At 43.1% G+C, this 25,941-nt stretch overlaps 3 protein-coding genes across 3 annotated transcripts in view; all 3 read left to right on the top strand.

Moving 5' to 3' along the window:
* The window catches only part of LOC120430438 (protein TANC2), a 163,681-nt gene extending 139,051 nt beyond the window's left edge, over positions 1–24,630 (top strand). The window contains exon 12 of the transcript XR_008212414.1: positions 24,282–24,630. The gene's annotated coding sequence lies outside the window, so the exon portion shown is untranslated. The remainder of the gene's footprint in view (positions 1–24,281) is intronic.
* LOC128093382 (brain acid soluble protein 1-like) lies at positions 7,005–8,194 on the top strand. The gene is made up of 2 exons (XM_052709942.1): positions 7,005–7,544; positions 7,661–8,194. Exons 1-2 carry the CDS (start codon positions 7,005–7,007, stop codon positions 8,192–8,194), a joined length of 1,074 nt encoding a protein of 357 aa, XP_052565902.1.
* Positions 8,268–13,316, top strand: LOC120430439 (uncharacterized). Its single transcript, XM_039595551.2, has 2 exons — positions 8,268–13,055; positions 13,113–13,316. Exons 1-2 carry the CDS (start codon positions 8,268–8,270, stop codon positions 13,314–13,316), a joined length of 4,992 nt encoding a protein of 1,663 aa, XP_039451485.2.
* Positions 24,631–25,941: the final 1,311 nt, after the last annotated feature.

Here is a 25,941-nt window from a genome sequence, read left to right as displayed (position 1 = left end):
GCACGAAGACAAGTCTATTGGTTTGGAATCAACAAAGATATAGAAAACTATGTTACGACATGCGACATTTGTGGTAGTATGGCAGTGGTGCCAAAACCGAAATCTTTGTCTAAATGGCCAACTACCAGGCCTTTTAGCCGAATTCATATTGATTTCTTCTATTTTTCACATCACACTTTTCTACTAATTGTAGATTCGTACTCAAAGTGGTTGGAAGTAGAGTGGATGAAGCATGGCACGGATTGTGCAAAAGTTTTGAAGAAGCTGGTTGCTTATTTTGCTAGATTTGGGTTACCGGATGTTCTGGTATCGGACGGTGGTCCTCCTTTCAATTCTCATTACTTTACTTCTTTTCTTAGTAGGCAAGGAATTAAGGTAATGAAAAGTCCTCCTTATAACCCGCAGAGCAATGGCCAAGCGGAGAGACTTGTAAGAACTACTAAGGACGTTTTGAAAAAGTTTTTGATTGATCCGGAGTTGGATAATATTGATTTGGAAGACCAGATTAACTTATTTTTGATGAACTTTAGAAATAACATACCGACGAGTACAGGGCAATTACCCTCGGAGAAAGTGTTCTCATACAAACCAAAGACTATGCTAGATTTATTAAATCCTAAAAGTAATTATAAAAAACATTTATCTGTTCAGCATGCCTCTGATGATAAGGTACAAGTACCTATAGTATCTAACAAAAAGTCATCTGATGAGTTAGATAACCTGACGGCAGGTGATACCGTTTGGTATAAGAATAATAATAAAAACATTTCAAAGAAATGGATTTTGGTAACATTTTTAAAAAAATTCTCTTTGAACACGTTTCAGGTGTCGGCTGGAAGCGCGGTGTGGTTAGCGCATCGCGGTCAGCTTAAACCACATTACCAGCAACAAGGCGAACGGCCGAACCTGATGACGCCGTTCGAGAAGTCTGCGCCGGACGCGGCGGTGGTAGATTTGGACGTTGAGATGCTGAATTTGGACGAAGATATGTTGGGGGCCGGATACGGCGGAAGCGGCTTGTTTCGGGGTTTCCCGGAAGCTGCAACGACACGATCCAGAAGCCGGAAGCGAGACGCATCCGCGGCGGAATTGCCGGCGGTTTGCCTTAGGCGCTCGAAGAGAAACAGGAAGCCTGTTTCGAACAGTGAATTCATTTATGATTAATTATACATTAACAGAACACTTTGTTCTTTCAAATTAATACAAACAGTTGAATTAGATTTGTACTTGATACAGTTTTCTTTATATCCATTTATTTGTTATCATTTATCAATGAGTTCGATTAACTTTAGTTTTAAGCAAAGGGGGGAGGACTGTTGAGTGCCCCTCGTTTTGAATGCCGTCAAATGACAGCACAAATACTTGTAACGCGCGTTCTCTATCTGACCTTAAATAAACGAGCTTGCGCTCCATTCGGCCTCTTTTACCGCTGAACTCCAAACGGACAACATCGTACTTTCTGCTCTGCAAACCTTATCACAACACAACTCTCATCTCTACATCCCGGTTGTTTTAATCATGATGACAAGGTGTAACCTAGCTGGTGGCCTGTGGAAACGACTTGTAAACCGTTGACCAGCGAGGGTCAGAGTCGAGACGGCTAAAAGAAAGGGGCGCGTCAATGTGGGAAAGGGAAGTAATTTGTGATTGTAGACGGTATTGTTTGGATTCGCAGTATGTTGAGTCAACTGCTGTGGATGTACCTGAGCATCGCACAACGGGGTTTCTCTTCTTTCTATTTCAGCTAACAGCTATCTTCTATTTATTTTGTTTCACTGATTTTCTAAAACGGCTTCTGTTAACTATCCTCCATTTGATTTCGATTTTACTTATTTGATTCTCTTATTTCTCAACGCTTTTCCACTCTATTTTACCAATTGATGCTGCTGTAACAAACTGTCTGCTTTCCCTTAATTTGGCAGCGATGTCAATTTTGTGTATCATATGCCTTTTCTTTATTTATCTATTTGAATAATTTCTCATCTTCCCTGTAAATTGCCCTCAATACAATCTAAGCTTGTTTGTTACCTCTTTTTTATTAACTATTGTTAATTTCTATATCTACTTCATAAATTACTATCTTTATTTTACTATTGATTCTTTACATAGTATATTTCCTTCACTGTCCATTGTTTTGAAACTTCACCTTTTTCTTAAGCAAGTGAGGTTCGAGCCCTTACTCAATTTATGGAATGATTAAAGGATTAACACAAATATTACTATTGTACTTTTGAAAAACTTTTCTAAAATGCTTAGGATCAAAATATTGTAACAAAACGCCGCGACAAAAGAAATAGCAACAGATAAACACGATTCAATATTAGGGAAGATTTCAGGAGAAAACAATACACAGTAAATAACAATTAGTTTTTGAATTCAAACTAAATATAAAACAGTTTTTGCTTTAATGAAAATTGATAGGCACACTATAAATGGTTAGGCGCTTATACTTACATCAAACCCTACGTAATGTACCACCCCCGGCCGAGTTAAAATGCGTAACCGGAAAAGAAGGTGTGCATGCCTGGCACGAACACTCAAAGCGTGTTCTAGCGTGCTGCTCGTACTGACTCAGAGCAAGGGTGAGATGTAGGTGTAAGGGCAGTGCGTGTTCGTCGGGAACCTGGTGCATAAGATCGGTCAAGGCCCGTTCTTACACTGAAAATTGCGAATTGCGAATTTGCTGTTTTGCCATTTTGTTATTTGACCATGGTTTGCTAGTTTGCTTTTTGATATTTAGGAATGTTACTAAATATTTAACTAATTTACTATTTCGCATGTTGGCTATTTAACTATTATGCTCTTAACAATTTTACTCTTTTACTTTTTAGATTTTTACTGATTTGATAAAATGTTATTTTCCTATTATGCTATTTTGCAATTTTACTAGTTTTCTATTCTGCTTGTTTGCTATTTAGCTAGATGGCTATCTTGCTATTTTTTTGAATTTATGTTATTTTGTCTTTCCGCCATTATGTATGCTATCTTGCTTTTTATTTTTTTCAGCTATTTTGCTGTTTTCATATTTTTAATGTTTTTAACTTTCTATTTTTCTCTTGTTAATTTTTTTTCTTCATTATAGAGTTTTTCAGCCGGAAGCTGGTTCAACTCTTTTATTGCTCAATTTAACTTTTTTTATTTTATTTTTTCTATTCTTCTATTTTGACTTTTTGCTATTTAGTCATTTTGCTGTTTTGCTTTTTAATTGGTTTTCTAGTTTGCTTTTTTATTTAGTTATCTTGCTAGTCTGCAATTTAACTTTTTAAATTTAGCTATTTCGCTTTTTTTCTTTTTTTTTGGACATGTTTCTATTTTGTCATAGTTATGCTATTTTGCCAGTTAACTATTTGGCAAGTTTGCTATTTGGCTGTTTTACTATTTTGCTCTTTACAATTTTACTTATTAACTTTTTAGATATTCTACTTTCAGATTATTTTTTTTTTGCTATTTTCCTATTATGCAATTTTGCCAGTTTGCTAGTTTTCTATTTAGTTATTTCGCCATTTATGCATTTTTTTGAGTTTTTATCTTTTTTTAAGTTTTTTTTTTAACTATTCGATTGATTTTTTTTATATTTATCTATTCTTCTATTTTGGCTTTTTGCTAGTCATTTTGCTGTTTTGCTATTTGAATGGTGTCCTAGTTTGCTTTTTGCATTTGGAATTTTGCAATGTTGATATTTAGGAATTTTACTATTGTACAGTCATCCCTCATATTCGGAACAGTTTACAGATCGGCCAATGTTCAACAAATCATAGAAAATCGATAATTGAACATAATGATTTGCTTTTACCTTTATGTGAAAGCTTTTCTTGCGATCTTTCGATTGATGTATAGACCGGCTGTACATTTTTACGTTTTATTTCAAGTTTTCAAAGAAAAACATTGACCATTGAAATCCACAAATTCGGAACACTTTTTTCTTACGATGTAAACAAACTTTTTTTTTCTCTCCAGGAGTACATATTTTTACAAAATAATGACTTTGCACTCTGAAACCAATAAAACTCATGCTAAGTAATGTTTTATGAATGGTCTGATAACTTTTTTTTGTGAAAATATCAGTTAAATTCAGGTGTTCCACAATTGTGGGAGACACAATAACATCCCACAATCATGGAACAGGCAATTTGGAGGCAGTGTTTTGCTGCTCTGGATAAAATAGTCTGGAAATGCAGTTTTTGTTTAAAAAGTACTACTTTTACTAGTGAAATAGCAAGAGAATGTCCAAATAAAGGCCCTAAAAATAGCAGGGTCGGCAGAAAAGTTGCATTTTGCATCCTATTGACAAATTACCACAAAAGTGTTCCGAATATGTGGGTGTTCCGAATATGTGGGATGACTGTACTGGTAATTACTATTTTGCAAGTTGCCATTTTTTTTAGTTTTTTACTGATTTGGTATAATGTTATTTTCCTATTCTGCTTGTTTGCTATTTAGCTGGTTGGTTATCTTGCTGATTTTTTTTTAATTTAGCTATTTTTCTATTTCGCCATTATGCTATCTTGTTATTTTTTTATTCAGCTTTATTTGCTGTTTTCATATATTTTTTTATTTTAATTTTCCAATTTTTAGGTTTTTAACTTTCCATTTTTCTATTGTTTAATTTAGATTAGATGTTGTTAGATTAGATCAATTTTACTTTTTTTTTTTACTTTTTGCTGTTTAGTCATTTTGCTGTTTTGCCATTTTGCTTTTTTACTGGTTTTCTAGATTGCTTTTTTAATTTAGTTATTTTGCTAGTCTGCGATTTAGCTTTTTTTTATTTAGCTATTTAGCCGTTTTCTTTTACGCCATTTTGATATTTTGCTGGTTTGATATTTTTCATGTTTGGTATGTGGCCATTTTACTCTTCCAATTTTTGTAATCAGCTTTTTTTAATTTTTTTTCTGTTTTTCTATATGTCATTTTACTATTTTCGTGGTGATTATTGCATTCGATCGTATTATTATTACGATCGTAATTTCTTGACTCACGATCGTAATTTTTCGATGGTAAGTCGTAAGTTTTCGATGGTAAGATGGTAAGTAATTTGTCGATAGTAGATTGAGATCATTCGATCGTAATTTCTCGATCTACCATTGATCGAGAAAATCTCGATACGTGTTTTTTTAAAATTCAAAAATTGATTTTTTTTAAGTTTCAAAAATTAAAAAAAAATATTTTTTTTAAATTAAAAAAATATAAAAATAAAAAAAAGTTTATTTTTCTGTATATATTTAAAATTAAATATTTTTGTTAATTTGTTCTTGACTTTTTAATGTTACTTACAATTTATTCAATTTTATTTTGATTTTCTTTAAAAAAGAAAAAACAGTTTTTTTTGCCATTTTTGTAAATTTTGATCTTTTGAAATTTTTAAAAATTTTAAATTTCTGAAAATTTTGGAAATCTTGAATATTTTGACATTTTAGAAAACTTTAAAAATCTTAAAATTTCTGAATTTCCTTAATGAAATATTTAAAATTTTTAAAAAATTTAAATTTTTATAATTTCTGAAATATTTAATTTTTTTTTAATTTTTGAATTGTTTTTAGATTTTTAATTTTGTTATTTTTTTACATTAAAAATATTGAACTCAGAATGTTTTTAAAAAATTCCGTTTAAACAAAAAAATATTTAAAAAAATATCCAAAAAAAGTTTAGAGCAGTTGGCGTAAGTGGATCAACCATGCACATGACCTTGCATCTTTTCAAGTGGTTTGCTTTCTCAAGATTCGCAATTTTCAGTGTAAGAACGGGCCTTGACCGATCTTATGCACTAGGTTCCCGACGAACACGCACTGCCCTTACACCTACATCTTACCCTTGCTCTGAGTCAGTACGAGCAACACGCTAGAACACGCTTTGAGTGTTCGTGCCAGGCATGCACACCTTCTTTTCCGGTTACGCATTTTAACTCGGCCGGGGGTGGTACATTACGTAGGGTTTGATGTAAGTATAAGCGCCTAACCATTTATAGTGTGCCTATCAATTTTCAGTAAAGCAAAAAACTGTTTAATTTTTAGTTTGAATTCAAAAACTAATTGTTATTTACAGTGTATTGTTTTCTCCTGAAATCTTGCCTAATGTTGAGTCGTGTTAATCTGTTGATATTTCTTATGTCGCGGTGTTTTGTTACAATTTTTTGGACCTAAGCATGTTATTCAAAAGTTTACCAAAAGTACAATAGTAATATTTGTATTAATCCTTTAACCATTCCATAAATTGAGTAAGGGCTCAAACCTCACTTGTTTGAAAAAAAGGGTGAAGATTGAAAACAATAGACAGTAAAAGAGAATTTATTTTATAAAAATCAAGTATCAATTGTAAGAGAATGATGATCGTATTTCAAAGAATAAAAATGAGAAGCTAGATGTATTAGATGTAAAATTAGACAATAGTTAATAAATAGAGATACAAAACAAGCTTAGATTATAGTAATGATAATTTATAGGACAGGTAGAGAATTATTCAAATAAATAAATTCGCAATAAAATCTAAAAATGTTGGCACCGCCGTTGGACAACACCGCTAAACGCACCGTGCCGACTCCGGCCGCTGCGCCGCCTGTCAACCTGACGTTGTCAGCCGACTGCGGAAGTACGATTGACAAGAAGACCGCGTCGTCACATTAACTCACATTTTGCAGTTTACGAAGCGAAAAACAGTTATTCTAGTTTGCAAGAAGATTAAAATTGGATTTCTTCACATTTTTGAGCAGGGGCTAAATATATCGATTTGTTTGGTTTCGGATACGTGAGTTAAAAGGGGCGCAAAACTGTATTTTGAAGCTAATTGTTTATTCTAACACGCAGGTTGAATTAAAAAGCGGGTGGAAAATTGTATTGTTCGATCAACCCAGTATCGAAGAAAACTAATTGATGTAAGTTGGTAGATTATATGGATTAGATTCGATGAATTATTTCTCTCTAAATAAACTTACAGTTTTGAGCTGTACGTACACACGCAGCTGCAAGAAGTTTTCATTTGGTGATCGGAACAATTCTCAAAAATCAATTACGATGAGCGCACCCGGAAAACATAACCTCACCGGTTACGAGTGTGCTCTGTGCGAAGAACCCCCCAACGAGGAAAGCCAGATGGTATTCTGCGAGAAATGCCAGGGTTTTTTCCATCTCCAATGCGCCGGGGTCACCGAAGCCAACAAGGACCTGTCATTCACTTGCAAGAAGTGCACTGGCCTGGGTGATGCGGTCGACCAAACCGGCGACGAAGATGACGGAGCAACCGTCGTGGAAGACTCCAAGAAAGTGGACGAAACCCTGCCAGGCAAGCCCAACCCATCGGTCATCAATAAGCCGGATGGGTCAACAGAGCAGGAGGACGCGGAGCTGCAGCATCGGCTCGAAATGCAGCAACTCCAGGAAGCTTTTCAAAATCAACTCCGTCGAGAGCAGGAAAAGCGATTGATGATTCTTCGTCTCGAGCGGCAGATGCTGGAGCAAAAGGCGGCGCTGGATGCCGATTTGAACCAGCGGAGAAATGAACTCTACGTGGAATTCAGACACGTAGTCAACGGGTCGCAAGAAGAAGAAGGTGCTGTAGGCGGAGAAATTGTGCCTTTCAACGACTATCGTGGAGCGTTCCCGAAGTATTCTACCCCTATCAAACATCCCGACGTGAAAACTGGCAAGTCAGCAGAGAACTCGTTTTCCAGACCGCCGGGGCCGAATCCACAGAATCAATTCCAGTGGCCAGCACCACCGCTACCGGCGCCGTCTCCGCGGCTGACTCCGAACCCAGCGGCGGCTCAGAACCCAGCGCCGGCCCCGAATCCAGTGCCGGTTCCAAATCCAGCGCCGGCTCCGAATCCAGCGCCGGCCCCGAATCCAGCGCCGGCTCCGAACCCAGCGCCGGCCCCGAATCCAGCACCGGTTCCAAATCCAGCGCCAGCTCCGAATCCAGCGCCGGCTCCGAACCCAGCGCCGGTTCCAAATCCAGCACCGGCCCCGAATCCAGCTCCGGCTCCGAACCCAGCGCCGGCCCCGAATCCAGCGCCGGTTCCCAATCCAGCGCCGGCTCCGAATCCAGCGCCGGCCCCGAATCCAGCGCCGGCCCCGAATCCAGCGCCGGCTCCGAACCCTGCGCCGGCCCCGAATCCAGCTCCGGCCCCGAACCCAGCGCCGGCCCCGAATCCAGCGCCGGTTCCAAATCCAGCACCGGATTTCTACGACGTGCCCGAACTGACTAGAGCGCAGATTGCTGCACGAAAAGGACCATTTGCTAATCTACCAGTGTTCACGGGGCGGCCAGAGGACTGGCCCATGTTTATCAGCAGCTTTAACAACGGCAACCGCGCTTGTAACTGGACCAACCTCGAGAATCTCGGTAGACTTCAGGCAAGCATCCAAGGACGAGCGCTGGAACGTGTGCAGACCAGTCTGCTGTACCCGGAATCTGTCCCAAGGGTAATCGAGACGCTCAGACTGCTCTACGGCAGGCCGGAACAACTTCTCCACTGCTTGATGCAAAAGGCTCGGAAGGCGGAGTCCCCACGAATGGATCGCCTTTACACATTCATTAATTTCGGGGTAGTCGTGCAACAACTGTGCGACCATCTGGTGGCCTCGGGAATGGTGGATCACTTAGTCAACCCAATGCTCATCGCGGAACTGGTGGAAAAGTTACCCGATCCGACCAAGGTTGAGTGGGTGCGGTACAAGCGTCAGTTCGCTGCGGTGAACTTAAGCACATTTGCCGACTTTCTCTCTGAAAGGGTCTCCGAAGCGACGGAGGCCACAGCCTACTCCGAACCACAGGAGGAGCGACGCCCGATCCGAGAGCGCCATGAAAAGAAACCGAAAGGCAGAGACGAGGGATTCTTAAACACACACCTAGATGCCGAGCAGCTGTCGAAGCAGAGCAGGGGTGATGATTATGGAGGTCGCAGACCATGCCGCGCGTGCAATCGAACCGATCACCGCATTCGGTTCTGCGATGATTTCCTTAAGCTGGCTTGGGAAGCTCGAATGAATATTGCCGAGGAGTGGAATTTATGTCAGCTGTGTCTAAACGAGCACGGACAAACGCGCTGCCGTTTCAAGGGTCACTGCAATGTTGGAAGTTGCAAAGAACGTCACCACCCCCTTCTACACCCGCCGGGTCCACCGGCACCACTTTCGACGGACTGTCACGTGCACAGTTCAGAGCAACACCCCGTGATCTTCCGCGTTGTCCCGATCAAGATCTACCACGACGGTCGCACATTTGATGTCGTCGCCTTCCTTGACGAAGGTTCATCTTTCTCCTTGATGGACAGCAGCGTTGCGGATCAAATGAAGCTAAAAGGAACCAGGAAGCCGATACTCGTCAAGTGGACAGCTGGTATGAGTCGGATGGAGCGAGATTCAAGGTCGGTGGATGTGTCGGTTTCCGCGGCGGATTCTCGAAACCGTTTTCTGCTGCGTAACGTGCACACGGTACAACATCTGCAGCTACCAGAACAAAGGGTGCAGTATTCAGAAGTAGCCGCTCGCTTCAAACATCTGCGTGGTCTTCCCCTGGCCGACTATGCAAATGGTACTCCGCAAATTTTGATCGGCCTCAAGCATCTACACGTGTACGCTCCACTTGAGTCGCGCATTGGCAATCCAGGAGAGCCAATAGCTGTTCGGACACAACTCGGTTGGACAATCTACGGCCCTCAAGCTGGCGACGACGTAGTGTCCGGGTATACCGGCCACCACGCTGCCGGTAACCTGTCGGACCATGACCTACAAGAACTACTGCGTAGACATTTCACCCTAGAAGACTCCGGACTGGCCGTCGCAGCGCTTCCCGAATCAACAGAGGACTGCAGAGCGCGAGACCTGTTGGAGAAGACTACAATCCGAGTTGGTGATCGCTTCCAAACGGGGCTCCTTTGGCGCAACGACAACCCGCAGCTACCGGACAGTTTTCCGATGGCGCTAAAGCGCATGAAGGCGCTAGAGCGGAAGTTGGCGAAGAATCCGGTTTTGCAGAAGAACGTGGATGAGCAAATCGCAGAATACCAGCAGAAAGGCTACGCCCACGTCGCTACACCCAACGAGCTGAACCAAGCTGAGCCAGGCAAGATCTGGTACCTACCCCTGAACGTCGTCAAGCACCCAAAGAAACCGGAAAAGGTCCGACTTGTATGGGACGCCGCAGCGTCCGTACGAGGGAAGTCACTGAACACAGAGTTGCTCAAAGGCCCAGACCTTCTGACAAGCCTGCCAACCGTGTTGAGTCGATTTCGAGAGCGCCCCATCGCTTTCGGTGGCGATATTGCCGAAATGTACCATCAGCTGCAAATTCAACCGAGTGACAAATCTGCACAAAGGTTCCTGTACCGGCCCAATGGATCTAACCAGCCGGTGATTTTCGTGATGGATGTCGCCACTTTCGGTGCGGCATGCTCACCTTGCTCCGCCCAGTACATCAAAAACAGGAATGCGGAAGAGTACTCCGAGCAGTATCCGGACGCGGTCCAGGCAATCGTTGGTAGCCATTACGTCGATGATTATTTGGACTCGACGTTCACCGTTGGAGAGGCTATCAAGCGTGCTAGCGAAGTAGCGTTCATCCACTCCAAAGCTGGGTTTCAGCTACGCAAGTGGGTGTCAAACAGCACTGAGTTCCTGCAGCATTTTGGAGTTCAAGTTGAAAGCCAGCTGGTACCCATCGGCGGCGACAAGAGCAGCGGTATGCAGCGAGTCCTGGGCATGTCATGGGACACGATCGAGGATGTGTTTGTGTTTGCCACCAACCTACGTGAGGACCTCCAGCCGTACCTGACAGAAGGAATCTTGCCGACCAAGCGAATCCTGTTGAGCATCGTCATGAGCTTCTTCGATCCCCTCGGCTTGTGGGCGCTGTTTACCATTTTCGGCAAAATCATCATTCAGGACCTGTGGAGAAATGGGTGCCCGTGGGATCAAGTCTTGGACGAGAACTCGGCAGCAAAGTGGTTCAAATGGATCGCACTTCTACCGCGCGTGCAAGCTATGACCGTCCCTCGATGCTACTTCCTCGGAGCAAAGCTGTCGGACTACGTAAACCTTGAACTCCACGTATTCACGGACGCAAGCGAGGAGGCTTACGGGGCCGTCGCGTACTTTCGAATCTGGGTGCACGGTAAGCCGAAAGTATCATTGGTGACGGGAAAAGCAAAGGTGGCCCCGCTGCAGTACTTGTCGATTCCTCGCCTGGAGTTGCAAGCCGGAACATTGGGGGCTCGAATGGCAGCAGCGATCAAAGCGAATCACACCCTTCCTATTAGACGAACAGTAATGCACACCGATTCCGCGACGCTGCTTTCGTGGATCCAGTCCGACCACAAGAAGTACAAACAGTTCGTGGCACACCGAATCGGAGAAATCCTCAGCCACACAGACGTGGACGACTGGCAGTTCGTAGCGACTAAGTTCAACATCGCTGATGTGCTGACCAAATGGGGAAAACACGGACCACCACTGGACGGCGACAGCGAATGGCTTGGTCCGGAAGAGCTGTTCATACCAGAAGAAGACCTGATCCTGCGGGAGCTGCCGGCGCCCAACGTCCGAGAAGAACTGCGAGCCTTCTACCTCTTTCACGAGATTGAGTTCGCCTCGTGCCTCATCGACCCTACTCACTTCTCACGATGGAAGGTCATGGTAAGAACCGTCGCCTGCGTGTTTCGGTTCATCACCAATCTGCGCCGGAAGCAGAAAAAGCAGCCAATTCAGACACTACAAGCCACATTCAACCTGGAACGGTCCGTGATGCGGACCGAGTCGCTGGTGAAAGTCCCTCTTACCCGCGACGAATATCAACGAGCAGAGAACCACCTGTGGCAAGCTGCACAACAAGAAGGTTTTCCGGACGAGAAGAAGATTCTGCTTAAGAACCGGGAACTGGAACAACAGAAGTGGCACTCCATCGAACGTTCCAGCCCACTACACCGGTTAGCACCTTTCCTGGACGAGTATGGAGTCATCCGGATGGAAGGACGTTCGGCCCACGCCGAATTCTTACCCTTTGAACAGCGGTTCCCCATCGTGCTGCCGAAAGGACATGTCATCACCAATAAGCTTCTTGATCTCTACCACCAGAAGTTCGGCCATGCAAATCGAGAGACGGTGGTAAACGAACTGCGCCAACGGTTCTACGTCCAGAACATCAGAGCTGCAGTCCTGAAGGTGATGCAGACCTGCACGTGGTGCAACAACAACAAGTGTCAACCAGCAGTTCCCAGGATGGCCCCTCTTCCGGTGCAGCGCCTCACACCCCAATTGCGTCCATTCAGCTACGTAGGTATCGATTATTTCGGTCCCGTAATCGTCACCATCGGCAGACGCGCCGAAAAGAGGTGGATATGTCTGTTTACGTGCCTTGTAACTCGAGCAATCCATATGGAAGTCGCCCACAGCTTGAGCAGCGCGTCGTGTATGATGGCGATCAGGCGTTTCATCTGCCGGAGAGGTGCACCACTGGAGATCTTCTCCGATAATGGCACTAACTTTCAAGCCGCCAGTAAGGAACTGGTCCAGAAGGTCAAGTGCATCGAACTGGAATGTGCGGACATTTTCACAGACGCGAGGACTCGCTGGAACTTCAATCCTCCGGCGGCGCCGCACTTTGGTGGAGTTTGGGAGCGGCTAGTACGATCGGCGAAGGACGCACTCAAGGCTCTACACGATGGAAAGAAGCTGACGGACGAGATTCTTCACACCGTGCTGGCTGAAGCTGAGGACATGGTGAACTCACGGCCCCTCACCTATATCCCGCAAGAATCTGCTGAAGACGAAGCAATAACGCCCAACCACTTCATCCGCGGTCTTCCTGCTGGGGAGCGAGAGGAAGCCAACGTTCCGGCGAGCTCAGCAGAAGCACTGCGCGACAACTATAAGCGGTCTCAACAGCTCGCGGATATGTTGTGGCAGAGATGGCTGAAAGAGTACGTGCCCACCGTCAACCAGCGGACCAAATGGTGTGCAGAACAAAAACCGATCGAAGAAGGAGAGCTGGTTTACTTGGTCGACGGAAACAACCGCAGAACCTGGATTCGGGGTATCGTCGAGAAGGTCATCCGAGGAGTCGACGGGAGAGTACGTCAAGCAATGGTGAGAACTTCGAAAGGCGTTTATCGGCGTCCCATCGCAAAGCTAGCGATACTGGAGTGTAGGAGTAAATCTGACCAGAACCCTGGTCCTGGACCAGAGTTACGGGAGGGGGAGTTGTTGGCACCGCCGTTGGACAACACCGCTAAACGCACCGTGCCGACTCCGGCCGCTGCGCCGCCTGTCAACCTGACGTTGTCAGCCGACTGCGGAAGTACGATTGACAAGAAGACCGCGTCGTCACATTAACTCACATTTTGCAGTTTACGAAGCGAAAAACAGTTATTCTAGTTTGCAAGAAGATTAAAATTGGATTTCTTCACATTTTTGAGCAGGGGCTAAATATATCGATTTGTTTGGTTTCGGATACGTGAGTTAAAAGGGGCGCAAAACTGTATTTTGAAGCTAATTGTTTATTCTAACACGCAGGTTGAATTAAAAAGCGGGTGGAAAATTGTATTGTTCGATCAACCCAGTATCGAAGAAAACTAATTGATGTAAGTTGGTAGATTATATGGATTAGATTCGATGAATTATTTCTCTCTAAATAAACTTACAGTTTTGAGCTGTACGTACACACGCAGCTGCAAGAAGTTTTCATTTGGTGATCGGAACAAAAAAGATTAGGCGAATGATAAATAGACTTGATATTACTAGTACATTAAGGAAAAGTATATTTTTAAGGAAAAAAAAAATACAAAACAAAGTTTGTTACAGCAGTAACAATTGGTAAAAAAGAGTGGAAAAGTTTTGAGAGATAAGAGAATCAAAAGTTAGTAAAATCAAAATCAAATGATGGATATTAAATAGAAGAATCAGTGAAGAAGTGTGAATAAGTAAAGCAAAATAAAAATAGGAGATAGGTGGTAGCTGAGAATGAAGAGAAGAGAAACTCCGTTGTGCGATGTTTTAGGTACATCCACAGCAGTTGACTCAACATACTGCGAATCGAAACAATACCGTCTACAATCACAAATTACTTCCCTTTCCCACATTGTTGCGCCCCTTTCTTTCAGCCGTCTCGACTCTGACCCGCGGTGGTCAAAGAATTACGATCCGTTTCCACAGGCCACCAGCTAGGTCATCATGAAAACCAAGCCAACGTGGAGGTAAGAAAATAGGACACTCGCAAGGAACCAGAGCTATACTGTTCTGATCAAGATAATTCGGATGATCTAACAGAACTACGGATGTAGTTAGTTACGCTCCTTCCAGGATGTTCCTTACGTGGACGTCAACCGAAGAGCACGCAACAAGGTCAGTGCCATTGCATGCTCTTAAGTATCAATCCTTGGCCTGCAAGTGGTTTGCTTTCTCAAGATGAAATGAAATTTGAACACGATACAACAGCAATGGTCTTTAAGTTAACCGCTGTTCCTACCCCGATAATAATATTTAATGTGATAAGGGACCATACATAAACCACGTGGACACTTTTTGAAATCTCGAACCCATCCCCCCCCCTCCCCTCCCCCTTTGTGGACAATTTCCATACAAAACATTTTTTTTATATGGATCGTGGACAACCGCTGAATCCCCCCCCCCCCCCTAAGGTGTCCACGTGGTTTATGGATGGACCCTAAATAAATTTTACAAACTTGAAGAATACATAATGCAAGGTACAACAACAGATTCGTTCGAGCTGCTTCAGATGCTCGTCCAAGTCCTTGACATCGGCATACGGATTCGCCATCTCGTAAGTGGTCCCAGCAGCTGTACCGTTGCCACGGCTTCTCCGGAGCTGGCCAAGATTCCAAATTTGTCTTCCGATCGGTTCTGGCTACAATGGCGCATTCGTTGCTGGTCTTGATGAGCTTGGTCACCTCCTCGTCGGTGTTCGTACTGTCGGGCGATCATCCGCGTGCGTTTCTGGTGCGGGAGGCACCACCAATTTCACACTGTACATCAAACACCTCGCAGCGACGGACAGTCCATCGCGTCGGAGATAGAATTGCGGGATTTCAAGATCGGTAATGCTCGACTTCTGTTCTGGCCAGTTCTCGTTCGTGTTTCACCCTTGACCGTCTAGAACGAGAGTGTGAGAGCCTGCAGCGACGCGTTGATGACAATCCGAATGCTGTGCTCCAGCTCGATTAAACACCTCAGCCGGCCACACGTGTCGATTCATCAGCCGCGAGAATATGTCAGCGTAGCCGAAGCTGCCCGTGGACACGTAGCAGATCTTGAAATCGTAGAGGAGGTGCGTAAGGGCCCATCGCTGCAGCCGGTTGGCCGTGTAGATGCGAGTGCCCTTTTTTGAGCCGAAGATTGCCAAAAGCGGTCTCCAGAGTAAACCGACGACCGAAAATTATGCGATGGAACCGCGTCACGGCAAACATCAGCGCCTCCTTCTCAATCTGGCTGTAGTTGCTTTCGGCTGAAGTCAGGCTCCGAGACACGTGGTAGAAGGGCCTTAATGGATCCGTCAGGAAACTTGTGCGCGATTCGACCTCTCAGTCCCGGAAGCGATCAAATGACTTTTGTCACGCCGGAGACCACACAAACTTGGCGCCCCTTTGAGCAGCTGGTCCATCGGTTCGCAGAGGGTGCGCATCTGCTTCACGTACTTGCCGTTACAGTTCACGGCCCCCGGTAAGAGAGCAGTGCAGAGACGGGATCTTATCCTGGTCCGGGTAGATTCCGTCTGCATCCAGGATCTGGCCCAGGTACTTAACCTGGCGCATGTTGAAGCTGCATTTTTCGATGCGCACAGTGAAGCCGTAGTCCTGCTTGCGTTCGAGGGCGAGCGGTAGTTTCCGCTGATGTTCCTCTTCGGTCCGGCCACCCACTAGGATGTCATCTAGTTAACCAGTGGTGCTGTTTGGTCCCGCCAACACAGGTGATCTCCGGCTTCGAGCGAGACGCTCTACTCACGCTCGACTCTCGCAAGTAGATTGCATCACAGGTTCCGGTTGAGCTCTTAGTACGGTTTGTCCTTTATCGTGCGCTCAATGCATGATTTAGACAGCAGTTTCAGCTTGTCAAAACGATCGTGTCGGGTTGGGTTTCAGCGAGGTCAGCAGGCTGAGGCTGGCCGTGCAGCTGTTACCTTGCCGCAGCGATCCGGTGATATTGTCGGCGGGCCGAGCTTGTGGATGAAGGCGACCGCTGAGACTTGCTTGATGGAGTCAAAGTGGTACCTATATAAATAAAGATTAGACAGAGAATATTTCAAAAGTAACTCTCGCCTCTCAAACTTACAATCAAAAGACTGCTCCCAGACCTGCAGTTCCGCACCATCACCTTACATTTCACCTCCACACTTTTTCTCCCATTTTGCTTCCATGTCCGGAACTCACGCCAGCTGGTAATTTTCTGGAGTACCAACATTCTCGTCCTTTTTGCGCTTCTCCACCAGCACTAACTGTTTAGCAGAAAGTTGAACTCGGCGCTAACATCCAGCAACTCTTGCCACAGCTCCTCCTCGACGTCCGCGCTTTCGCCGCTTTTCCTAAACCACCGTTTGGTCATCTTCCACCCGGAAGGTCCCGCCTCAGGACTGTTGGCACGTTACGGTTTGATCCGACGAAGAGGGGATTGATCCGTGCCGCCCTAATCCGGTGGTTCCTGGGTTCTCGCTGCGAAAATAATCATCCTTTGGCAAAAAAATACGAATCACAACAAACAAAACAATCTGACGTTTGCTCCCTCTGAGAATTTTGGCTCGAGCCTCGAGTCGATATATAATATTATTCATCATTACTTTTAACTTTTGCAACATTTAACTCAAGTTATATAAAATATCAATCATCTTTTTAGAAAAATCGTTTAAATAAAATACCAGTCACATTTAATCACTACAAATAACCACGCATTATGATCGTTAGCGAAATTGCCACACTTTGCAATACCCCACTTTTCTGAAAATGCTTGATTTTTCATTATAAACGCGATTTTTCCCTAAAAACTGCTCAAACTGTATGGGGGCTGTCATTCCGAACACCGCTGGAACAACAGCGAACCTAGCGGAAAAAACGTCGTCGAATTCTTCAATTTCCTCCCTTTGAGGTTATGTATGCGAATTCTGTTTTGTTAAATTCCAGCGTTGAGAACAACTTTTGAGCAAAAATTCGAGCTGATACTTTGTTAACTTTTGATGCTCTATCATTTTAAACAATATTATTTTTTCAAAATTATTTTTTTTCAATTTTTTTTTATTGCGTAAATTTATAGAGGGCAAAGAGTTAACAATCGTACTACTTGAATTTTTTCTCAAAAGTTGTTCTATGAGCTGTAAATTCAATTTTAAGTTTGCATTCCTACCCAGTCACGACGTTCTAGCAGGATTCTATCAGAGTTCTTACAGAGCTGGATATTCTTAAAGCATTCTAGCAGAAATGTTCTATTGTTCTAGCAGGATTCTGACAGAAACAGCTCTGCTAGAATATTTCGTGACTGGGTATGTAACCGAACAGCGAAAATTTGAATCGTAATTCTTCGATGCTTTGCGCCATCTGTCGGAATTTTTGAGCTTTTGATCGCGAATACCACTTCCAAAAGCGCTGCTTTCACCTGTTTTTTCTTGGACCGTGTGTTGATGCGAGTTTGAACTTCCGTGTTTCAATTATCACCAGCCGTTGGCGAGGCGGTGCACGTCCCGGCAGGTAAGTTCCGTGCAAATTTTCTGCACACCACGATGTGTGCTGCGATCTGTGAGTAATTGAGATTCTTTTGCAGAAAAGGCAGTATCCGGAGGTGCTTCGGCAGGACATATATCTGTGCTTCTTACCTGTGGAGCTAGGTGAAGCTGCTTGTTGATATGTTGTCCTCATCGCCGGGCAGGGTGTGATTCGGTTGCGGATTCCAAGTTCAGCTCGGCAGGAAAATCTGCGAGCAGTTTGTGTGCTCGACGTCGAGCCGTAGATGCGGATAATAGATGCAGAGCGGCCAGGCAATCTGTGAGCAGTTTGAGGACTTTTGAACGGCGGGCAGTATCTGGTGCTTCGGCAGGACATATACCTGGACCTGAGCTTCTTACCTATAGAAACAGGAGAAGCGGCGTGATGGTATTCTTTCTTCAACGACGACGAGCCAGACGCGCGACGGGGAGCGACTTCAGGAGCGCCATGTTCGAATAATCTGTGAGCAGTTTGAGAACTTTTGAAGGACGGGCAGTATCTGGTGCTTCGGCAGGACATATACCTGGACTTGAGCTTCTTACCTATGCGAACAGGTGAAGCGGCGTGATGGTATTCTTTCTTCAACGACGACGAGCCAGACGTGCGGCAGTAAGCGACTCCAGGAGCGCCTTGTTCGGAAAATCTGTGAGCAGTTTGGGAGCTTTGAATGGGATGGCAGTATCTGTGGACGCTTCGGCAGGACATATACCGGAGCTTTTTACCTTTAAGAACTATGTGTTGCGCGAAATAAATGGTTGCTGAAGAGTGGCGAGTTTGTGATGACGATGAGTAGTTTGATGTAGATAACGTGGTGATGCAAATCAAGTTGAAAACAAAGTTACTTGGAGGAGCCAGATTTGGACTTGGATCCGGACAGCCGTTTGGACTTCTTCTGCGGCTTGGGACGTGCGGGGCGTTTCTTCCCTGCAGTTGTATCTTCAGCTGAATCGGCTTCCGACTCGGCTTCATCCGTCTGCATTTTTGTATCCTCATCACTTGAAATCTCGTAGTTTTCATCTCCAGCGAAATCTAGTTCTGGAAAAGTCGAGTCTCCTTTGATTTCTTGTTCCGGAACGACTTCAGGGATCGCCGGAGCCTCCTCATCGGCAAGGAGTTGTTCCTCGTTCAGCGTCTCGATCGGGAGAGAGGGTCGTGGCATCAATGGAGGTGGTGCTGGTAGGGTTTCGGTGTTTTGTTTTTCTTCGGTGCTCGGGTTTACACCCAACACGATGTCGGCCAGTGTCAAGCGGCTGTTAACGCTGCCCGTAATAGCCTTCTTAACGTCAGAACACTTCTGTCCAACGTGGAGATAGCGGGAACAGTGTCTGCAGGTGGGTCGCTGATTTCGGTAACGAACGTACCCCACTTCTTCCCCGATGTTGACATAGGATGGAATAGGTTTCCGGATCCTCATCCGAACAATCCGCGTACCTGTCGGTACACCCGGGAAGTGTTCCTTCCACAGCTCATCTGTGATGGACAGAATCTCGCCGAACTCTGCTAGGTGTTGCGCGATAATCTGGGTGGGCATGTAGGGGGGAAGATCGTGGATCTTAACTTCGGTAGCTCCATCTGCAGTGTGCAGCGGGATCGGAGTTTGTACTCCATCTTCCGACGTCATAGTGAGCTTCATGTCGAACTCTGCCACCAGTTCCTCTGCGCTGATTTCTGGACTCATCTCGATGTAAACAAATGACTTGGTCATGCTGAGCTGGAGGTTGCGAATTTGTGTGATGTCTAGTTTGAGATTGAGCTGCTCGAAGGCGAACTTGCGGATTTGTGTTATTGTTGGTTTTTTTGGGACCGGTCCAAAATCGATCACCACCGTGTTTTTACGGTAGCCACGCATCTCGTTCATGATGCGGGCCAGTAGGCAATATTTGCCTAGCGCGAAGAGTGGTTGCAACTATTAGCGAAAAAAACAACTCGCAGCGCGAAAGTGTAAAGACGTGCGCCCTAACCGAGGTTTTGACGTCAACTGTGACTCGTTCAGACCGGTGAAATATACTTCTGCTGGAGTAGAGGGGGCACGGGACGACTTGCTTGTGATTTCGCGGACGTACTCCGACGACGAAAATCGGCGAGACTTTTTGTGCTTGCGGGTAGTGAGCGATTTCTTCCCCGAGGGTCCAGCCGACGTGCACCTGACTCGTGCCGGACTCAAACTGGTCCTTATGCTGGACGATCTGCACCTCATGCATCCTCAGCAGGCGAGCTTGGTTGGCCTTGCTGCCTCCACCGTCGTCGGAATCGTCATCTTCGCGTAGTGAAATGTGCGGTGGAGCAGGTGCAACCGGACCCAGCGTGCCTCACTTACTGGTCGTGACCGTTTCCCACTTGGATGGGATGTTCTTAGCTTCTTCTCCGAGCTCTGCATCGGAACGCAGTCAATGTCCTCCGTGGTGACTAGCGGCATCCCGTCGATGTCCTCCTCGTCGCTGTAGATCTTGCTTGAGCACTGGCGTAGATCTGGACCGGGTTGTCTGGAGAAAAAAATAATGAATTGTATTAGTTGTATGACTTTAAAAAAATACAATTCCGCTTCGCCCAGACCGGGGAATCAAGAATTCAACAGGAATCGGCCTTTTCCGATCTTCGCCAACGATTTCGAAAAATCGTTTCCGGGCGGTACAAATCCGCTTCCCCCAGACCGGGGAACCAAGGATTCAACCGGAATCGGCCACAACAGTGTCCACCGGCACGCAACGAAGAACGTTATCCGGTTTGCGAAAGCGGAATATTGCCTTTTTCGGCAACTGTGCGCAATTCAAAGCCAAACTTACCTCAGCACCTACTCTTGCCACCAACTCCAAAATTGCACTAAGTCCCGATTTGACAGCGGACAAAAATCTCGAAATTATTCTAAGTCCAAAAGTTACACCTTTTTCAGTTCGGACCCCTGAACTGGCAAAGGTGTAACTTTTACACTTTTTGCAGTTCGCACTTTACACTTTTTTCAGTTCGAGGGTTTAAACTAGCCGGTGGTGTAAAATCGAACTGCAAAAAGTGTAATGCCGATTCTCCGTGTTTATTTCGTCACTTCCAAGCTAGCCACAAGTGAATCGAGTCGAACAAAACCGTAAGCTCAGCGAAAAATTTTTGGAGAATGAATTCCCAAGGAAAACCCGCGCCGGAAACCCCGCAACAGCACGGATTGCGTGCAATTAAGGGTAGGTAAACTGTAAAATTGTTATATTATTGTGAAAATTTAAGTTTATGTTCAGTGTTTTATGATTTTCATGATGGCGTCTTTCGCTACCCCTAGGCTGGGTGCTGAATAGTGGTTCGCAAAATGGCCTCAATTGCCAAAAGTAGAGAGAGTTGTGATCGATCATAGAAAAAATACAATTTCTTTCAAGGTTCGGTGACCGAAAAAAAAACATGAAAGGCCATTGTAGGAGAGGGGGGGAGGGGGGGGGACCTCAGTTGACCCTCGACGGGGTCGTGCATAAACCACGTGACGAAGACTTGCATGATTTGACAGAAAATGTATGAATAGTTGTCTGTAAATGTTTAACTATTAGACAGGGTGGCCACTCAAGTCGGGAAATCGGGAAAAAGTCAGAAATTCGCCAAAATCGGGAAAAAGTCGGGAATTTGTGATTTTTTGACAAAAAGTCGGGAAAAGTCGGGAATTCTGAGCATACTTTGTCTTGGTCAAAGTTGTAGATATGGATACGGACTACACTGGAAAAAAATGATTCACGGTAAAAAAAATTTGGTGATTTTTTTATTTTACTTTTTATTACTAAAACTTGATTTGCAAAAAAAATTTAAATATTGGTCGCAAAAATTTTTCAACTTTGTAATATTGAATGTTTGCCCTGTTGAAATGTTGATCTAGATTTGAAAATGTGGAAAATATTGTTTTCGAAAAGATCAGGAAATTTCACAAATTTTTCATATTTTAACATTGAAAATCGGACCATTAGTTGCTGAGATATCGACATTAAAAAATGGTGGGTTGCTTAAGTGAGACTTCGAAAACATCCATTTTTCTATTTTTAAACCTTTGCATTGCAATATCTCAGCAACTAAAAGTTGTATCAACTAAGTCCGAAGAAGCAGAATATAGAGAATTGGTGTTTTTTCGCAAATCAACTTTTAATGACAAAAAGTTAAATAAAAAATCACCAAATTTTTTTTACCGTGTATCATTTTTTTTATCAGTGTAGTCCATATCCATACCTACAACTTTGCCGAAGATACCAAATCGATCAAAAATTTCCTTCAAAAGATACATATTTTTGAATTTTCCCATATCATTTTTGTATGGACAGCTGCCAAATTTGTGTTGAAAATTATATGGACAAACTAATGATGCAAAATGGCTTCTTTGGGCATACCGAAGCCACCAAAAAAGTTTCAGTCGGATTAAAAAATACAAAAATTAAAATTTAAGAAAATAGACCAATTTCGTACAGGAGCAGTTCTCCAAAAAAGCCATTTTGCATCATTAGTTTGTCCATATAATTTTCAATACAAATTTGGCAGCTGTCCATACAAAAATGATATGTGAAAATTCAAAAATATGTATCTTTTGAAGGAAATTTTTGATCGATTTGGTATCTTCGGCAAAGTTGTAGGTATGGATATGGACTACACTGATAAAAAAAATGATACAGGGTAAAAAAAAATTTGGTGATTTTTTATTTAACTTTTTGTCATTAAAAGTTGATTTGCGAAAAAACACTATTTTTATTTTTTTTTTATTTTTTGATATGTTTTAGAAGACATAAAATGCCAACTTTTCAGAAATTTCCAGGTTGTGCAAAAATTCATTGACCGAGTTATATATCACATATCATTTTTGTATGGACAGCTGCCAAATTTGTATGGAAAATTATGTGGACAAACTAATGATGCAAAATGGCTTTTGGGCATACCGAAGGCACCAAAAAAGTTTCAGCCGGATTAAAAAATACAAAAAAAAACGAATGACAGAAATCTCAGAGAATTGCTCAGAGAATTGCTCCTATGAATCAAACCAAATAAAAGGATAAAATATTGCATAAACAAGTGAGCATTGATTCCATGTGTCCAAAAAAGTAATTTTGTACCATTATTTCTCGGATGTGCGACAAACAGTCAATTGGACCAAAGGTCGAATGCCAAAAGGTCGAAAGACATAAGGTCGAATGGACAAATGGTCGACTGGACAAAACGTCGTAAGGATAAAAGGTCGAATGTTAAGAAATGAAACAAATAATAATAATTATAAACTTCTTAAATATTCTTGAAAAACATATTTTATTAATAACAAATCCGATTTTTTCTGTGAGTGAGATATTGTGAGTATGAGCAGCTGGTTACAGTGTTCGCTTTGTAAGCGAATGGGGGTTTGATTCCCATCTGCTCTCATCGAGAAAGTTAAGGACATAGAAGTACTTGAAATGCTGAATATGAACGAAAAACCAAAGTCGCTGGAGGCGGGGTTCGAACCCCCGTCCTTTGGATTGGTAAGCAAAAATGCTAACCACTAGGCCATGGCGAGTTGGTGAGCCTAGAATGGAATTAGGCATACTGTTACAACTAAAGCGCAAGGCCTTTCAAGGTGTATCCTCTCCTACTAACATTTTATTTTTAAAACCTATTCTTGACTGTTGTAATGTTTTTGTGAATTTTGCCATTCTTTCAAATATGAGCAGTTCTTTTTAAAAATACTACGTTTAAAACCTGTTCGGATTTCTCCATGCACGAGTTCCCATACAACGCATCCAAAAAGAGAGCAAAGTTCAAAGAGAGAGAGAGAGAGAGAGAAAGCTCCATATTTTGCTGATTTGCAAAATAATTTGGAAGAAAATAGAACAAAATCTTTAACCTACCAAGCATACAATAATTTCCTTTACATGTTATTTGTACAAAAACAAAAATCAAAACAAAGCTTAAATAAGCTGTCGTAATATTGTCTACTTGGTTTGAATTCGTGAGTTTTGATCGTTAATTTTTTTTTCGGAAAATTTTCTTAAGTGATATTTTTGATTTTATTTTATGGATTTATATTGACGTACTTCCCAGATGTAATATTGGCCACGTGGTCAGCCGTCGACCCCCCTTCCCCCCATGGCTTTTCGTGTTTTTTTTCGGTCAGATTTTCAACCCATTCTTTGAAAAGCATTGGAATGAAGAACTCATACATTTTTTTCAGAATTGCAAGTCGCTCAAGGCGCCCAGGGCGAAGGAAGTGTGGAGAATGCTCTGCATACACGTGCGCTCCAGGGCGAAGGAACTGCATTGGTGGAACAAGTCAAAGGTAAGAATGATTATGTTACATATCATACATACAACTACTTACCTACAACAAGAAAAAATTAAATATATATAAATAAATATTCAAAAAGACAATACGCAAGCCAAGGATTGATACCTAAGAGCAATTTGGTTTGTTTTGATTGATGTTGTTGATTAGCCCTTTTGTGTTTTGTTTGTAAAACTACGTATTTTCGGAATTTTGTGATGATGGAGGGTGTTTTAGGATCAGTTTTGTTCGCTTTATATGATTCTGACAAAAACTCAGTTTGTTTACATCTGAGGGTTTCGCCCTATTGAAAACTATCGTAACGAGTAATTCCTTATTTAAGCGAAGAAAAAAAAGGTGTGCAACCTATTTAGAGTAGCATTTTTGTAATAACGTACGAAAACTTAAATTATTCACGAGTGAACTTATTTAAACAGCAAAATTATGAAGTATTTAGCGAAAATTTTATCGAAAGCCATACATCAAATTTCTTGTAAATAAATTGATGGATTGTTAGAACGAAATTGCATTTCTGTAAACAATTCATAACTATTTATCACTTATGCATGATCTAGACGATAGCAATGGTTTAATGTGTTTTAATGCTCTAGGATATCGCTAAATTATTTTAAAACACGTTAAATTAAGACAATATTTTACAACTTTTCTGTGTCTATTAGTTAAACCGAAATAAAACATGAAAATTCACATCGCAACAGGGATCAATGTATATCACAGTCCTCCAACACCCGATCACTGTCTTCAATTATCGATAACACGTTTTATTGTTATCATTATCCTTTGGAAATGTATTAATGGTTTAAAATGGACTTCAACAAACATCAGGCCAAAAATAATAGTAAAAAAATGAATTGTTCCTTGGCTTTCTCTATTGAAAACCACTTTCAACTGATTGTCAAGATTCCAAGCGCAATATATGCTTCTCTAATACCGACGTAAACGTCAAGTACGATGCGCTTGACCATATGCTGGAGGTCCGTGCGCAGTAAATCACCAACCGCTGCGTCAAAATACGTTTCGAACGGCTCCATAAACGTTACGGCCAGAGGTTGCAATCGATGTGAACAGTGCGGCGGAAAGATCAGTTCGGTGACGTTTTTGTCACGTGCTTTTTCGGCGAAAGAGAAATTTGTGAGGGACGATTGGCCATCAACAATCAGTAGAACCGGATTTGCTTCCGTCGGTCAAACATGTGCTCAAACCATTTGATGAAAGTGGTAGTCGTCTTATAGCTGAATTCCATCGAACGCACCGTTTTAAGAAAATCACCTTATTTGGTGAATCGTGCCCGAAGGAAAATCATGAACGGTGGCAAATGCTCGCTGACATGCACATCATGACGATTGTAGTCTTGCCCCGATCAGCGGAAACAATTCCTCCAACCTGCTTCTTCATCTTCTTTGCAGCAACTATCTTTTTCTTCCTGGGCAGAACCTGTTCCAAGTTATGTTGCATCAGAACAATATACCTAACCCTTTCAGATGGAAAATAAGCAGAACCTTACCAACGACTTCCGGAGTATCGTAAGAGTTATTTGGGACATAATTTAAGCCACGAACACGTGCCACAGAGGTTGGTCCTTCCAGCCATTCTCTTCCGGTGATCGGCGATTTTGCACGCTACATACAAAAGGAGCGTTCTTTTATTACGCAACGCAAACTTCAACGATAATAAGCGACCCCTGAACCTTAACCGATTTCGCTCAAAATTGTCACAGTTACTTATTATTGCCTAAAGAATCTAGCCAGAGGTTATTCCTGATGACGATATTTGTGTCACCCTAATGTTGATCTAGTGACTGAACGAAGTGATTGTGATATAAGGTTCAGTAAACCAGAACAAACGATGAGATATTGTTAAACCACTTTATTTGGATTTTAATCAAATAATTCAAATAAACGATCAGAAATGACCATCTAGAATCATGAAGAATCGCAAAAAATCGCAGATAAAACGCACCAGTTGGTCAATATTGGTTCGTCAGCCGTAATCCAGT

The sequence above is a fragment of the Culex pipiens genome, chromosome 3, assembly GCF_016801865.2.
Source record: "Culex pipiens pallens isolate TS chromosome 3, TS_CPP_V2, whole genome shotgun sequence".
In the NCBI taxonomy this organism is placed as follows: Eukaryota; Metazoa; Arthropoda; class Insecta; order Diptera; family Culicidae; genus Culex; species Culex pipiens.
This window is presented reverse-complemented; position numbering and strand designations above follow the sequence as displayed.

Excerpts from the sequence above, each read along its gene's own strand:
- LOC128093382 (XM_052709942.1), top strand. The coding sequence starts at position 7,005 with ATGAGCGCACCCGGAAAACATAACCTCACCGGTTACGAGTGTGCTCTG. Across the intron at positions 7,545-7,660 it reads CGCAAGAAGAAGAAGGTGCT|ACCGCCGGGGCCGAATCCAC; the intron begins GTAGGCGGAGAA and ends CTCGTTTTCCAG.
- LOC120430439 (XM_039595551.2), top strand. The coding sequence starts at position 8,268 with ATGTTTATCAGCAGCTTTAACAACGGCAACCGCGCTTGTAACTGGACC. Across the intron at positions 13,056-13,112 it reads TCCGAGGAGTCGACGGGAGA|CTAGCGATACTGGAGTGTAG; the intron begins GTACGTCAAGCA and ends CCCATCGCAAAG.